The sequence below is a fragment of the Hemibagrus wyckioides genome, linkage group LG02 (assembly GCF_019097595.1).
Source record: "Hemibagrus wyckioides isolate EC202008001 linkage group LG02, SWU_Hwy_1.0, whole genome shotgun sequence".
Classification (NCBI taxonomy): domain Eukaryota; kingdom Metazoa; phylum Chordata; class Actinopteri; order Siluriformes; family Bagridae; genus Hemibagrus; species Hemibagrus wyckioides.
Window position 1 is genome coordinate 2,340,405 of NC_080711.1, and position 14,834 is coordinate 2,355,238.

The following is a 14,834-nucleotide window of genomic DNA, read 5'->3' on the forward strand; positions in this document are numbered from 1 at the left end:
CTTTTCTATTGATTATTGAAACATTGTAATATAAAAGGTAGGAATCATTTTGAACATGGTGATTTTTGAATATTTGTCCATAAAAAACAATGAAATGTCAGGTTTCTTGAAATATCACATGTTGTTATTTCTTCAGTTGTTTGTCACATATTAAATATATGAAAGTATTATAAAACTCATTCTTCATCACAGAAGACAACTTAAATCACTATGAAAATACCAAGGGTATGAATAATTTTGAGCAAAACTGTATGTTTCCTGAGAAGGGAACGAGACACTGTGTCGCTGGCCACACCCCGGGTGTCCACTCGCACTTCCTTCAAACAAATAGAAGCTGGAGTGATGTGACCTAGATGCCCTTATGGACTTGCTGACATGTATTCCTCCATCTTGTGTCCTATCTGAGCCAATAAATTGGCATGTGTGCACACAGAGCTTCAGACACAACTTCCTCGACAAAGTGTTCCCATAGCGTCAGTCATGACGCAGCGACTCGTTCACTTCTCAGGGAACCGGGTTACATATGTAGCCTGGTGTAGTTCTTGAACTTTTCGAATTAGTAGTTGCACACGTTCAAAACTTCGGTGGGATACACATTGAAATAAAAAATGTGTTTAACATAAAAAATATTAAAATAGAAAATTTTCATCATTTGAATTGGGTAATTAATCTTAAACTGCATGCTAAAACATTTTAAATCTAATTTCTTACTAGAGTTGTTATTTTTAACCCAATGTGTTGTTTTTAATTAATACAAATCTTAAATATTTGCAAAGTGACAGTAAAAATAATCCTATAAAAAGCAGACGCCCTGCTGTGTGGCTGGCAGGTACAAGAAAGAGTCAGAGCTCTATTTTAGCTTTAGTATATTGTAGTGTGGACTGGAGCTGATTCTCTGCTTTTCTGTACCTGAGCAAGTAACACCAGCATCTTCACCATGGCTGCACTCGTGTGATCCAAAATCTCTATGAGAGCACTGTGTGATGTTGCTTTCACTTCCAGAACACTGAACATTATCCAGCCATATTGGGCCACTTCCCTGACCAAAGTGGGCATTTTGATGAGCGGTGACCGCTTTACCACATCCAAGCTGTCTACACACCACCTCTGCATCATTCAGGTCCCAGTCATTATCACACACTGTTCCCCACTGACCATCATGCAGGATCTCCACTCTACCAGAGCAGTTGTTGTTGCCACCAATGAGTCGCATGTTACCTTACAAGAGAAACAGCAAAATGCACATCATATTAATTTATGATAATGAATTTCTTAGGATTCTATTTCTGTTAGTAGTTAATAATATCTCAAAATGTCTTTTACATAAAAAATATTAAAATATAAAATTTTCATCATTTGAATTGGGTAATTAATCTTAAACTACATGCTAATTATTTGTATTGTGTGAGTGTAACGTCCCGTCAGACGTAGGAGTATTAGCATCCATACGCGGATGAGGTAAAGGGCCAAAGGCTAAGATCTTGGTCGAGGTCACGGAAAAGATAGAGTCGAAAACCAGAAAGCAATGAAGAGAAAGTCAAAACCAAAACGCTAGTCCAAAAAACGAAGTCAGAAGAAAAACGAGCAAGGCCATACACGAGGAAACGAGACTATCGATAAATCAAGGCTTGGCAGGTAACACAAAGGAAACAATGCTTCGCAATGAAACTAAGGTAGCGTGCGGTTTATATAGGTCATAGAACCGGAAGTGAGCAGAAACAGTTAATATTTGGGCGACGGCTCCCTCTGGTGTTCAGGCCTCGTGACAGAACCCCCCCGTCTAAGAACACCTCCAGGTGTTCGGCGTCGAGGGCGTCCCCACGGGCGAGGGGCGGGTCTGTGGGGAAAGTTCAGGTGGAATTCATCTATGAGACCGGGGTCCAGGATATCGTTTGCATTGACCCAGCATCGCTCCTCCGGGCCATATCCCTCCCAGTCCACCAAGTATTGGAGGCGGCGGCCCTGATGACGCGAGTTAAGGATGGTGTGAACCCGATAGGCGAGGGAACCGTCAATGTCCAGGGGAGGGGGTGGCTCATGGGCAGAGGGGTCCGCGGTCTGTGGCTCGTGATAGGGCTTGAGCAGCGATACATGAAAGGTGGGTGCGAGGCGGTAGGAGGCAGGCAGCTCTAGGTGAAACGAGACGGGATTAACCAGGTGGATGAAGCCCGTTGAAGGCGAACATGGGCTCGTTCCCAGATCTCCTGGCTTCGCCTGGACCATTCGTCCACCGCGGGGACGTCTGAGGGCTCCCCGGACCACGGGAACAGGGGGGGTTGATAGCCAAAAACACATTGGAAGGGTGTCAGCCCCGTAGAGGAATGGGTGAGGGAGTTCTGAGCGTATTCGGCCCATGGGAGGAATTCACTCCATCGATGCTGTTCCTTACTGCAGTAAGCCCTCAAAAACCTTCCTAGTTCTTGGTTCAGACGTTCGGCTTGCCCGTTAGATTGGGGGTGGTATCCTGAGCTCAGTGTGACTTTGATTCTCAGTTGCTTGCAGAACTCCTGCCAGACCCTGGAGGTAAACTGTGGCCCCCGATCCGATACAATGTCCTCGGGGAGCCCAAAATTCCGGAAGACGTTGTGGAAAATGGCTACGGCGGTCTCCATGGAAGTAGGTAATCCCTTTATGGGAACTAATTTGCATGCCTTGGAAAACCGGTCAATGATAACCATGATGGTTGTGAAGCCCTGTGAGTCGGGGAGGTCAGTGAGAAAGTCAATAGAAATGTGAGACCAGGGACGGCGTGGGACGGGTAGGGGCTCCAACAGGCCCTCAGGCAGATGGCGATCGGTTCGGGAATGGAGCATGAGCGTACAAACCTTTCTACATCCTGGAGAAGAGAAGGCCACCAAAAGGTGTGACGCGGCAATTGGGCCGTACGATGGATGCCAGGGTGGCCGGAGCTGGGGCATTCGTGCGTGCACCTGATCAGTCTTAGACGGTACGTGGTGGGAACATAATGTTTGGAGGGTGGACAATTTGGGGGAGGAGCCTCGGAGGTGTAAGCCCTTTCAATTTCTCCTATGAAATCCCAACGAATGGGGCCTACTAAAACGGATGGTGGGAGTATATTACTCGGGTGTGAGGGTGATTCGCTGACCTCATGGATTCTAGAGAGGGCGTCTGCTTTCCTGTTCTTTGTGCCGGGACGATAGGTGACCGTGAACTTGAACCGTGAGAAAAATAAGGCCCACCTGGCTTGGCGTGGATTGAGGCGCTTAGCTTCTCGGAGGTACGCCAGGTTACGGTGATCTGTGAGTATGAGGAACGGGTGAGCTGCCCCCTCCAACCAATGTCTCCATTCCTCGAGGGCAACCTTCATAGCTAGAAGTTCCTTATTGCCCACGTCGTAATTCAATTCCGCCGGTGTTAGTTTCCGAGAGTAGAAGGCACAGGGATGTAGTTTGCCGGACTCCGGCTGGCGTTGAGAAAGTACTGCTGCCACCCCGCTGTTCGAGGCGTCCACTTCTACTGTAAAAGGTAAGTCAGGTCGTGGGTGTCGGAGTATAGGGGCGGAGGAGAAGCTGTGCTTAAGCTTATCGAAGGCTGTTCGGGCTTGATCAGTCCATTTTAGTTTCTGTGGTTTCCCCTTTAATAACGAGGTCAGGGGACTGGCTATGGTGCTATAGTTCCGGATGAAACGGCGATAAAAGTTAGCAAACCCCAGGAATCGTTGGAGGCCTTTAACATTGGTGGGCTCAGGCCAGGACATGATCGCGGACACTTTTGACTGGTCCATCTCCACCCCCGTTTGAGAAATCACGTAACCGAGAAACGTGATGGAGGAACGGTGGAACTCACACTTTTCCAACTTCACGAAGAGGTTATGGGTTGCCAGGCGGTGGAGGACTGCTCGAACGTGGGAAACATGTTGTTTCAAGTCTGATGAGTAGATCAAAATGTCGTCAATGTAGGCTATTACGTGGCTGTGGAGCATGTCCCTGAATATCTCATTTATCATGGATTGAAACACCGCCGGGGCGTTAGTGAGCCCGTAAGGCATGACTAGGTACTCGTAGTGTCCATTAGTGGTGTGGAAAGCAGTCTTCCATTCGTCTCCTTCTCTTATCCTGATCAGTTTGTAGGCACTGCGTAGGTCGAGTTTGGTGAACACCTTGGCCCCTTGTAGCTGTTCAAGGGCGGTTGGAACTAAGGGGAGAGGATAAGGGTAGGGCACGGTGATAGCGTTCAAACCGCGATAGTCAATGCATGGGCGGAGCCCTCCATCCTTCTTTTCCACAAAGAAGAAACCCGCCGCCGCCAGAGATGTAGAGGGCCGTATATAACCCGCTGCAAGGGCTTCTTCGATGTAGTCCTCCATAGCTTTCTTTTCTGGGATGGAGAGAGGGTTAACTCGGTTCTTAGGAGGGATGGCATTGGGGAGGAGTTCAATGGTGCAGTCCCATGGTCTGTGTGGTGGGAGCCTGGTTGCTTTTTCCTTACTAAACACTTCACATAGTTCGTAGTATTCAGGAGGGAGCAAAGTGGGAGTGGACGAAGCTGGGCTTTCAATGGAAGTAGCGAGGCATGGACGTGGAGTGTGGTTCAAAAAACAGTTCTTTATGCAGAAAGGGGCCCACTGTCGGAGGTCACCATCCTTCCAGGAGATGTCTGGGTCGTGAAGCTGTAGCCATGGAAGGCCCAGCACTATGGGGTTGGACGGGGAGGAGATGACAAAGAACGATAAACGTTCATGATGGAATAATCCAAGTTGGAGGTCGATAGGTTGGGTTTGCCGAGAAATGAGGCCCCCTCCGATGGGCTGATCATCGATGGCAGTCACTCTGAGCGGGGGAATGCATGGGACTGTGGGGATGTGTAGATTGCGCACCAGCATCTCGTCCATGAGGTTGACCGCTGAACCCGAGTCAATTACTGCTGTGACGAAAAACTGAGAATGAGCAAGGAGAAGATATGCCAGAAGAGAAACTTTGGATAAGTGAACTATGTTTTCTACCTGTGGCGTAGATGATATTTCAGGACATCGGATCACTCTATGACTGGGTTTTCCAAAGTAGAAGCAGAGGTTGAGTTTAGTACGCCGTTCACGTTCCTCTGCTGTGACTCGTGCCCTTCCCAGCTGCATGGGTTCAGAATAATCCTCTGTGTGCGGTCGCTCCTCCATTTTATAACGCGGCAGGGGGCGTGAGGTGGCGGCTGTAGGGCGGTGCTGGCAACGCAGGTTATCCAGACGGATGGCAGTGGAAATATATTGGGACAACGTGACGTTCGTTTCACGGCATGCCATCTCTGCTTGTAACTCCGGGTTGAGCCCCTCGCGGAAGACCGCCATGAGTGCAGTAGCATTCCATCCCGACTGCGCTGCCAACGTGCGGAATTTTATAGCATAATCCGCGGCGGCGTCCCTCCCCTGGCGTAATTCCAGCAGCTGAACGGAAACATCCTTGCCGCCCGCCGGGTATTCGAACACTTCCTTAATTAAATTAGCGAAATAATCCGCGGATGATTTAACTTGGGGGTCAGAATCCCAAACTGCTGCTGCCCAATCTAGCGCTCTACCGGTTAGTAAGGATAATATGAACGCGCACCTGGTTCTTTCGTCGCGGTAAGCCTCAGGTTGGTGAGCGAAATAGTTATCACACTGACGAAGAAAACCTTGGCAACGATCGGTGGATCCGTCAAACTTCTCAGGAAGGGCAAAATGAGTAAGTTCGCGGCGGGCGTCATGCGCTGGCGCGGCGGCTGCTGCCTGATCCAGTGGCTGCTGCTGGAGCTGTTGGTTAGCTGCCTTCAGCGCGTCGACCTCCGCCTGGTAAGCTTGAATAAGGACGCGCTGCCGCCACAGTGCCGCTTGCATATCCGCTGGACTCATCTCTGGCGAAGCATTCTGTAACGTCCCGTCAGACGTAGGAGTATTAGAATCCATACGCGGATGAGGTAAAGGGCCAAAGGCAAAGATCTTGGTCGAGGTCACGGAAAAGATAGAGTCGAAAACCAGAAAGCAATGAAGAGAAAGTCAAAACCAAAACGCTAGTTCAAAAAACGAAGTCAGAAGAAAAACGAGCAAGGTCATACACGAGGAAACGAGACTATCGATAAATCAAGGCTTGGCAGGTAACACAAAGGAAACAATGCTTCGCAATGAAACTAAGGTAGCGTGCGGTTTATATAGGTCATAGAACCGGAAGTGAGCAGAAAAAGTTAATATTCGGGCGACGGCTCCCTCTGGTGTTCAGGCCTCGTGACAGTGAGAAGTTTCGTTTCACTGCAGATCTGTTTTTTAGACAAAATATTCAGCATTTTTCTCCAAAATTGTCCTGTCCTATTAGAGGGGACATGCATCCCAGTTTGTATTCGTCTGACATAAAAAACATGAATAAAGTTCATGCATATTCTGCCATATTAAATGTAACTGTAATATATAAAATGTACTATGTGTTGTTTAATTTAATTAATAAAAAATAACAATTATTTATAACATAAAATTACATATTAACATAATTTGAGAGGGAAAATAATCTTACAACATGTACCTGAGCAAGTAACACCAGCATCGTCACCATGGCTGCAGTTGTGTGATCCAAATCCACTATGAGAGCACTGTGTGATGTTGCTTTCACTTCCAGAACACTGAATATTATTCAGCAATATTGGGCCACTTCCCTGACCAAAGTGGGCACTTTGATGAGCGGTGACAGCTTTACCACATCCAAGCTGTCTACACACCACCTCTGCAACATTCAGGTTCCAGTCATTATCACACACTGTTCCCCACTGACCATCATGCAGGATCTCCACTCTACCAGAGCAGGAGTCGGTGCCACCAATAAGTCGTATGTTACCTTACAAGACAAACATCAAAATTCATGTTATATTAATTTATGATAATGAATCTCTCATTATTCCATTTCTGTTAGTTGTTAATGATTTCTCAAAAATTATTAACAATAAACCCCCTGGTGTTTTATTTCTTATATATTATCTACAGTGGCTGGCAAGTGTAAGAAAGAGTCAGGGCTCTATTTTAGCTTTAGTATATTGTAGTGTGGATTGGAGCTGATTCTCTGCTTTTCTGTACCTGAGCAAGTAACACCAGCATCTTCACCATGGTTGCAGTTGTGTGATCCAAATCCTCTATGAGAGCACTGTGTGATGTTGCTTTCACTTCCAGAACACTGAATATTATTCAGCAATATTGGGCCACTTCCCTGACCAAAGTGGGCATTTTGATGAGCGGTGACTGCTTTACCACATCCAAGCTGTCTACACACCACCTCTGCATCATTCAGGTACCAGTCATTATCACACACTGTTCCCCACTGACCATCATGCAGGATCTCCACTCTACCAGAGCAGGAGTCGGTGCCACCAATAAGTCGTATGTTACCTTACAAGACAAACATCAAAATTCATGTTATATTAATTTATGATAATGAATCTCTCATTATTCCATTTCTGTTAGTTGTTAATGATTTCTCAAAAATTATTAACAATAAATCCCCTGGTGTTTTATTTCTTATATATTATCTACAGTGGCTGGCAAGTGTAAGAAAGAGTCAGGGCTCTATTTTAGCTTTAGTATATTGTAGTGTGGATTGGAGCTGATTCTCTGCTTTTCTGTACCTGAGCAAGTAACACCAGCATCTTCACCATGGTTGCAGTTGTGTGATCCAAATCCTCTATGAGAGCACTGTGTGATGTTGCTTTCACTTCCAGAACACTGAATATTATTCAGCAATATTGGGCCACTTCCCTGACCAAAGTGGGCATTTTGATGAGCGGTGACTGCTTTACCACATCCAAGCTGTCTACACACCACCTCTGCATCATTCAGGTCCCAGTCATTATCACACACTGTTCCCCACTGACCATCATGCAGGATCTCCACTCTACCAGAGCAGGAGTCGGTGCCACCAATGAGTCGTATGTTAGCGCCATCTAGGACAAAACATCAAAAACCATGTTCATGTTAATTAATTATAGTGAATCTTATTATTTATCAATACTTTAAACGATTATTTCTAATCATTTCTCAACCATTCTTTGTTTTCCATTGTGTTTGCCATTGTGTTTTGTTCTCATGGTTTTTGTTCTCGTGTTCTTTAGATTGTGTTTGTCAGATTTGTTTGCCACACGGACTGCGCTTTTTGGTTCATGACCTTTTTGCCTGTTATTTGGCCAGCAAGTCCACTCTAGCATTTTTGGTCTTCAGGAAGCGCTCCATGTATGTGTGTCGATTGTTTGTCCTGTCTGTCTAGACAGAAACAAGACAAGAGATTTATGGTGTTAAATGTGTGTGCATCCGTGCCCCCGTTTTATCACGGAGGATGACACACATGCTCTTTGTGTTGTTTGTTTGGGAGAAGAGCATGCCCGGTCGGCTCTCGAGGGAGCTGGCTGCATGCATTGCAGGAGGTTTCCTCTCCATAAGCCCCGATCCTGCTTGGCTGTATTTTCCGGCCAGGCTTCTGCGCCTCGTGGCTCGGGTCCCACGTCCGGTATGGCGGCCCGGCGGCTTAGATCATTGGGTTCGCAGGTTGAGTTGGCGGAAGCGGAACAAGAGATGGGTCCTTCCCATTCTCCTGTCCTCTCCCCTGACTCCAATATTCCCGCTTCAGTTTTGGGAGCTCACGCTGTGATTTTTCCGGACCCAGATGTGGATATTTCTTTGTCTGCGTAGGGCTCTGAGAAGCTCAACGAGAGCGAGGAGGGAAATTCCTCCATCGATCTGCCACTGCAGTCAATGGCATTCGAGGAGCTAACTGATGTTTTAAAGCGAGCTGTCAGCAAATTAAATTTAAATTGGCCTGAAGAGGAAGTTAGTGCTGTCTGACCGGAAGAATCCTTCTTCGGCATGACTTTTTTTCCCCGGCCTCCTCTGATTATTCAGCCATTATAGGGCTTGAAAATTATAGTTATGCAGACATGTCCAGGGTTGAAGAGGCGCTTGCGAGCTATCTCTCCCCTACATTGCCGGCATGGAGAAGGCCGGTGCTCCCTTCTAAACCATGTAGAGCCACCTCAGCCCTTGTGGGGAAGGCCTACATGGCAGCAGGCCAAGCTGGTGCATCCCTGCACAACATGGTGGTTTTGCAGGCCTACCAGGCTGACCTGCTGAGAGAGCTTGACTGTAGCGAGGGACTTTGCCCTGAGGCAGTCTCTGAGCTGCGTTGAGCCATAGACCTCACGCTCCATGCCACAAAGCAATGGCCATAGGCTGTTCTATGGTTGTGTTAATTGCCTCGGAGAGGCGCCTGTGGCTTAATTTAAAAGGGATTAAGGACAAAGATAAGTTCAGTTTAAGTCCACACTGCATTTTCTGCACGATGCCAGGTGGCTGAGGCCTTCCTGCAGACCGTGCCTCCCCTCCTGGGACCTCTCTGTGGTCCTGGAGGGGCTGCTGGAGGCCCCCTTTGAGCCTTTGCACGGTATTGCTTAGCCTCTAGGCGTCAGAGCTCACTTTACTAGGGATATCACCTCGTCCAGTGCCTTGGCTAGGTGTGTTCCCCTCCAGGAAATTTGTGCTGTGGCAGGCTGGTCCTCTCTGCACACCTTTATCAGGTTCTGTAACCTGGACCAGGACCCCACTCCAGGGTCCCAGGTCCTTCAGAGCTGATTGATATCCTATTCCTTGTTTGCTCGTGCTCTCTCACGGCCCCGGGGACAGACATTGACCGGTGTGTTGCAGCGTGGGTATTGATATTCCCATAGCATCAGTCATGACGCAGCATTGAATTCCCAAGAAAGGGAACTACACAAGGTTATGTACAGTTGTGCTTAAAATTATTCATACCACTTGGACAAATCAATAGTTTTTTTTTTTCATTCATAAAAACTACTTTAGCGAAACTTCCATTGTATTCAATATACATTAGTTATGCACAACCCCACATATGTGTTAGCTAAACTTCATTTGTATACCAATAGATATGGCCAGAGATTCTCTTTTGAGCCTGTTCAAAATTAATCATACCCTATTCCCAATCTCAGAAAAAAATCTTTATTTTGTGAAAGTGCACGTGGTTTCACACTCCAGTGACTATAATCAATTTAATCAATTTAGGGTGTAATCAATTTAGGCCTAATAATGTTAAATGGTAGCACCTGCTCTGTAAAGTATAATTAATGGGGCAAAGCTTTCATTATTCTCAGTCACTGTCACCATGGCAAAGAAGAAAGAACTCAGTCATGATCTTCGTACATGTCTGGTCAATGCCCATAGTGGAGGCAAAGGCTACAAGGCAATTTTGAAAGATCTGGAATTCCCTGTATCAACCGTACAGAGTATCATCAAGAAATTCAAGATGTTCAACGCTGTCAAAAACCTGGATAGGCGTGGCAGGAAGTGCAAAGTATCCTCTAGAGTCGATAGAAAGATCTGCCAAGATGCAACCAACCCCCATATCACCACCAAAGCTCTATTAGACACTCTCAACCAAGCAGGGGAGATGGTATCAAGATCCACCTTTCAGCGAATCAGCCCTGACCTGAACCCAACTGAGAATTTGTGGAGAGAGTTAAAGATCTGGCTCAGGGCTAGGAAGCCTTCCAAATCAACCACCAACTGGAGGCTTTAGCGAAGGAAGAGTGAGGAAACCTGCCGCAGCAGATCTGTAGAAATTTTGTGGAGACCTACAAGAAGCGTTTACAGCCTGTCATTAAGAAAAGAAGCTTTTCTATTGATTATTGAAACATTGTAATATAAAAGGTAGGAATCATTTTGAACATGGTGATTTTTGAATATTTGTCCATAAAAAACAATGAAATGTCAGGTTTCTTGAAATATCACATGTTGTTATTTCTTCAGTTGTTTGTCACATATTAAATATATGAAAGTATTATAAAACTCATTCTTCATCACAGAAGACAACTTAAATCACTATGAAAATACCAAGGGTATGAATAATTTTGAGCAAAACTGTATGTTTCCTGAGAAGGGAACGAGACACTGTGTCGCTGGCCACACCCCGGGTGTCCACTCGCACTTCCTTCAAACAAATAGAAGCTGGAGTGATGTGACCTAGATGCCCTTATGGACTTGCTGACATGTATTCCTCCATCTTGTGTCCTATCTGAGCCAATAAATTGGCATGTGTGCACACAGAGCTTCAGACACAACTTCCTCGACAAAGTGTTCCCATAGCGTCAGTCATGACGCAGCGACTCGTTCACTTCTCAGGGAACCGGGTTACATATGTAGCCTGGTGTAGTTCTTGAACTTTTCGAATTAGTAGTTGCACACGTTCAAAACTTCGGTGGGATACACATTGAAATAAAAAATGTGTTTAACATAAAAAATATTAAAATAGAAAATTTTCATCATTTGAATTGGGTAATTAATCTTAAACTGCATGCTAAAACATTTTAAATCTAATTTCTTACTAGAGTTGTTATTTTTAACCCAATGTGTTGTTTTTAATTAATACAAATCTTAAATATTTGCAAAGTGACAGTAAAAATAATCCTATAAAAAGCAGACGCCCTGCTGTGTGGCTGGCAGGTACAAGAAAGAGTCAGAGCTCTATTTTAGCTTTAGTATATTGTAGTGTGGACTGGAGCTGATTCTCTGCTTTTCTGTACCTGAGCAAGTAACACCAGCATCTTCACCATGGCTGCACTCGTGTGATCCAAAATCTCTATGAGAGCACTGTGTGATGTTGCTTTCACTTCCAGAACACTGAACATTATCCAGCCATATTGGGCCAGTTCCCTGACCAAAGTGGGCATTTTGATGAGCGGTGACCGCTTTACCACATCCAAGCTGTCTACACACCACCTCTGCATCATTCAGGTCCCAGTCATTATCACACACTGTTCCCCACTGACCATCATGCAGGATCTCCACTCTACCAGAGCAGTTGTTGTTGCCACCAATGAGTCGCATGTTACCTTACAAGAGAAACAGCAAAATGCACATCATATTAATTTATGATAATGAATTTCTTAGGATTCTATTTCTGTTAGTAGTTAATAATATCTCAAAATGTCTTTTACATAAAAAATATTAAAATATAAAATTTTCATCATTTGAATTGGGTAATTAATCTTAAACTACATGCTAATTATTTGTATTGTGTGAGTGTAACGTCCCGTCAGACGTAGGAGTATTAGCATCCATACGCGGATGAGGTAAAGGGCCAAAGGCTAAGATCTTGGTCGAGGTCACGGAAAAGATAGAGTCGAAAACCAGAAAGCAATGAAGAGAAAGTCAAAACCAAAACGCTAGTCCAAAAAACGAAGTCAGAAGAAAAACGAGCAAGGCCATACACGAGGAAACGAGACTATCGATAAATCAAGGCTTGGCAGGTAACACAAAGGAAACAATGCTTCGCAATGAAACTAAGGTAGCGTGCGGTTTATATAGGTCATAGAACCGGAAGTGAGCAGAAACAGTTAATATTTGGGCGACGGCTCCCTCTGGTGTTCAGGCCTCGTGACAGAACCCCCCCGTCTAAGAACACCTCCAGGTGTTCGGCGTCGAGGGCGTCCCCACGGGCGAGGGGCGGGTCTGTGGGGAAAGTTCAGGTGGAATTCATCTATGAGAGCGGGGTCCAGGATATCGTTTGCATTGACCCAGCATCGCTCCTCCGGGCCATATCCCTCCCAGTCCACCAAGTATTGGAGGCGGCGGCCCTGATGACGCGAGTTAAGGATGGTGTGAACCCGATAGGCGAGGGAACCGTCAATGTCCAGGGGAGGGGGTGGCTCATGGGCAGAGGGGTCCGCGGTCTGTGGCTCGTGATAGGGCTTGAGCAGCGATACATGAAAGGTGCGTGCGAGGCGGTAGGAGGCAGGCAGCTCTAGGTGAAACGAGACGGGATTAACCAGGTGGATGAAGCCCGTTGAAGGCGAACATGGGCTCGTTCCCAGATCTCCTGGCTTCGCCTGGACCATTCGTCCACCGCGGGGACGTCTGAGGGCTCCCCGGACCACGGGAACAGGGGGGGTTGATAGCCAAAAACACATTGGAAGGGTGTCAGCCCCGTAGAGGAATGGGTGAGGGAGTTCTGAGCGTATTCGGCCCATGGGAGGAATTCACTCCATCGATGCTGTTCCTTACTGCAGTAAGCCCTCAAAAACCTTCCTAGTTCTTGGTTCAGACGTTCGGCTTGCCCGTTAGATTGGGGGTGGTATCCTGAGCTCAGTGTGACTTTGATTCTCAGTTGCTTGCAGAACTCCTGCCAGACCCTGGAGGTAAACTGTGGCCCCCGATCCGATACAATGTCCTCGGGGAGCCCAAAATTCCGGAAGACGTTGTGGAAAATGGCTACGGCGGTCTCCATGGAAGTAGGTAATCCCTTTATGGGAACTAATTTGCATGCCTTGGAAAACCGGTCAATGATAACCATGATGGTTGTGAAGCCCTGCGAGTCGGGGAGGTCAGTGAGAAAGTCAATAGAAATGTGAGACCAGGGACGGCGTGGGACGGGTAGGGGCTCCAACAGGCCCTCAGGCAGATGGCGATCGGTTCGGGAATGGAGCATGAGCGTACAAACCTTTCTACATCCTGGAGAAGAGAAGGCCACCAAAAGGTGTGACGCGGCAATTGGGCCGTACGATGGATGCCAGGGTGGCCGGAGCTGGGGCATTCGTGCGTGCACCTGATCAGTCTTAGACGGTACGTGGTGGGAACATAATGTTTGGAGGGTGGACAATTTGGGGGAGGAGCCTCGGAGGTGTAAGCCCTTTCAATTTCTCCTATGAAATCCCAACGAATGGGGCCTACTAAAACGGATGGTGGGAGTATATTACTCGGGTGTGAGGGTGATTCGCTGACCTCATGGATTCTAGAGAGGGCGTCTGCTTTCCCGTTCTTTGTGCCGGGACGATAGGTGACCGTGAACTTGAACCGTGAGAAAAATAAGGCCCACCTGGCTTGGCGTGGATTGAGGCGCTTAGCTTCTCGGAGGTACGCCAGGTTACGGTGATCTGTGAGTATGAGGAACGGGTGAGCTGCCCCCTCCAACCAATGTCTCCATTCCTCGAGGGCAACCTTCATAGCTAGAAGTTCCTTATTGCCCACGTCGTAATTCAATTCCGCCGGTGTTAGTTTCCGAGAGTAGAAGGCACAGGGATGTAGTTTGCCGGACTCCGGCTGGCGTTGAGAAAGTACTGCTGCCACCCCGCTGTTCGAGGCGTCCACTTCTACTGTAAAAGGTAAGTCAGGTCGTGGGTGTCGGAGTATAGGGGCGGAGGAGAAGCTGTGCTTAAGCTTATCGAAGGCTGTTCGGGCTTGATCAGTCCATTTTAGTTTCTGTGGTTTCCCCTTTAATAACGAGGTCAGGGGACTGGCTATGGTGCTATAGTTCCGGATGAAACGGCGATAAAAGTTAGCAAACCCCAGGAATCGTTGGAGGCCTTTAACATTGGTGGGCTCAGGCCAGGACATGATCGCGGACACTTTTGACTGGTCCATCTCCACCCCCGTTTGAGAAATCACGTAACCGAGAAACGTGATGGAGGAACGGTGGAACTCACACTTTTCCAACTTCACGAAGAGGTTATGGGTTGCCAGGCGGTGGAGGACTGCTCGAACGTGGGAAACATGTTGTTTCAAGTCTGATGAGTAGATCAAAATGTCGTCAATGTAGGCTATTACGTGGCTGTGGAGCATGTCCCTGAATATCTCATTTATCATGGATTGAAACACCGCCGGGGCGTTAGTGAGCCCGTAAGGCATGACTAGGTACTCGTAGTGTCCATTAGTGGTGTGGAAAGCAGTCTTCCATTCGTCTCCTTCTCTTATCCTGATCAGTTTGTAGGCACTGCGTAGGTCGAGTTTGGTGAACACCTTGGCCCCTTGTAGCTGTTCAAGGGCGGTTGGAACTAAGGGGAGAGGATAAGGGTAGGGCACGGTGATAGCGTTC

At 47.0% G+C, this 14,834-nt stretch overlaps 1 protein-coding gene across 1 annotated transcript in view; it reads right to left on the bottom strand.

Moving 5' to 3' along the window:
• The window catches only part of LOC131369868 (uncharacterized), a 123,069-nt gene that overhangs the window by 33,454 nt on the left and 74,781 nt on the right, over window positions 1-14,834 (bottom strand). Inside the window, 6 exon segments of the mRNA XM_058416762.1 lie at window positions 883-1,218; window positions 4,013-4,018; window positions 6,495-6,804; window positions 7,029-7,354; window positions 7,570-7,905; window positions 11,521-11,856. Of these exon segments, the coding sequence (XP_058272745.1) occupies window positions 883-1,218; window positions 4,013-4,018; window positions 6,495-6,804; window positions 7,029-7,354; window positions 7,570-7,905; window positions 11,521-11,856 (1,650 nt within the window).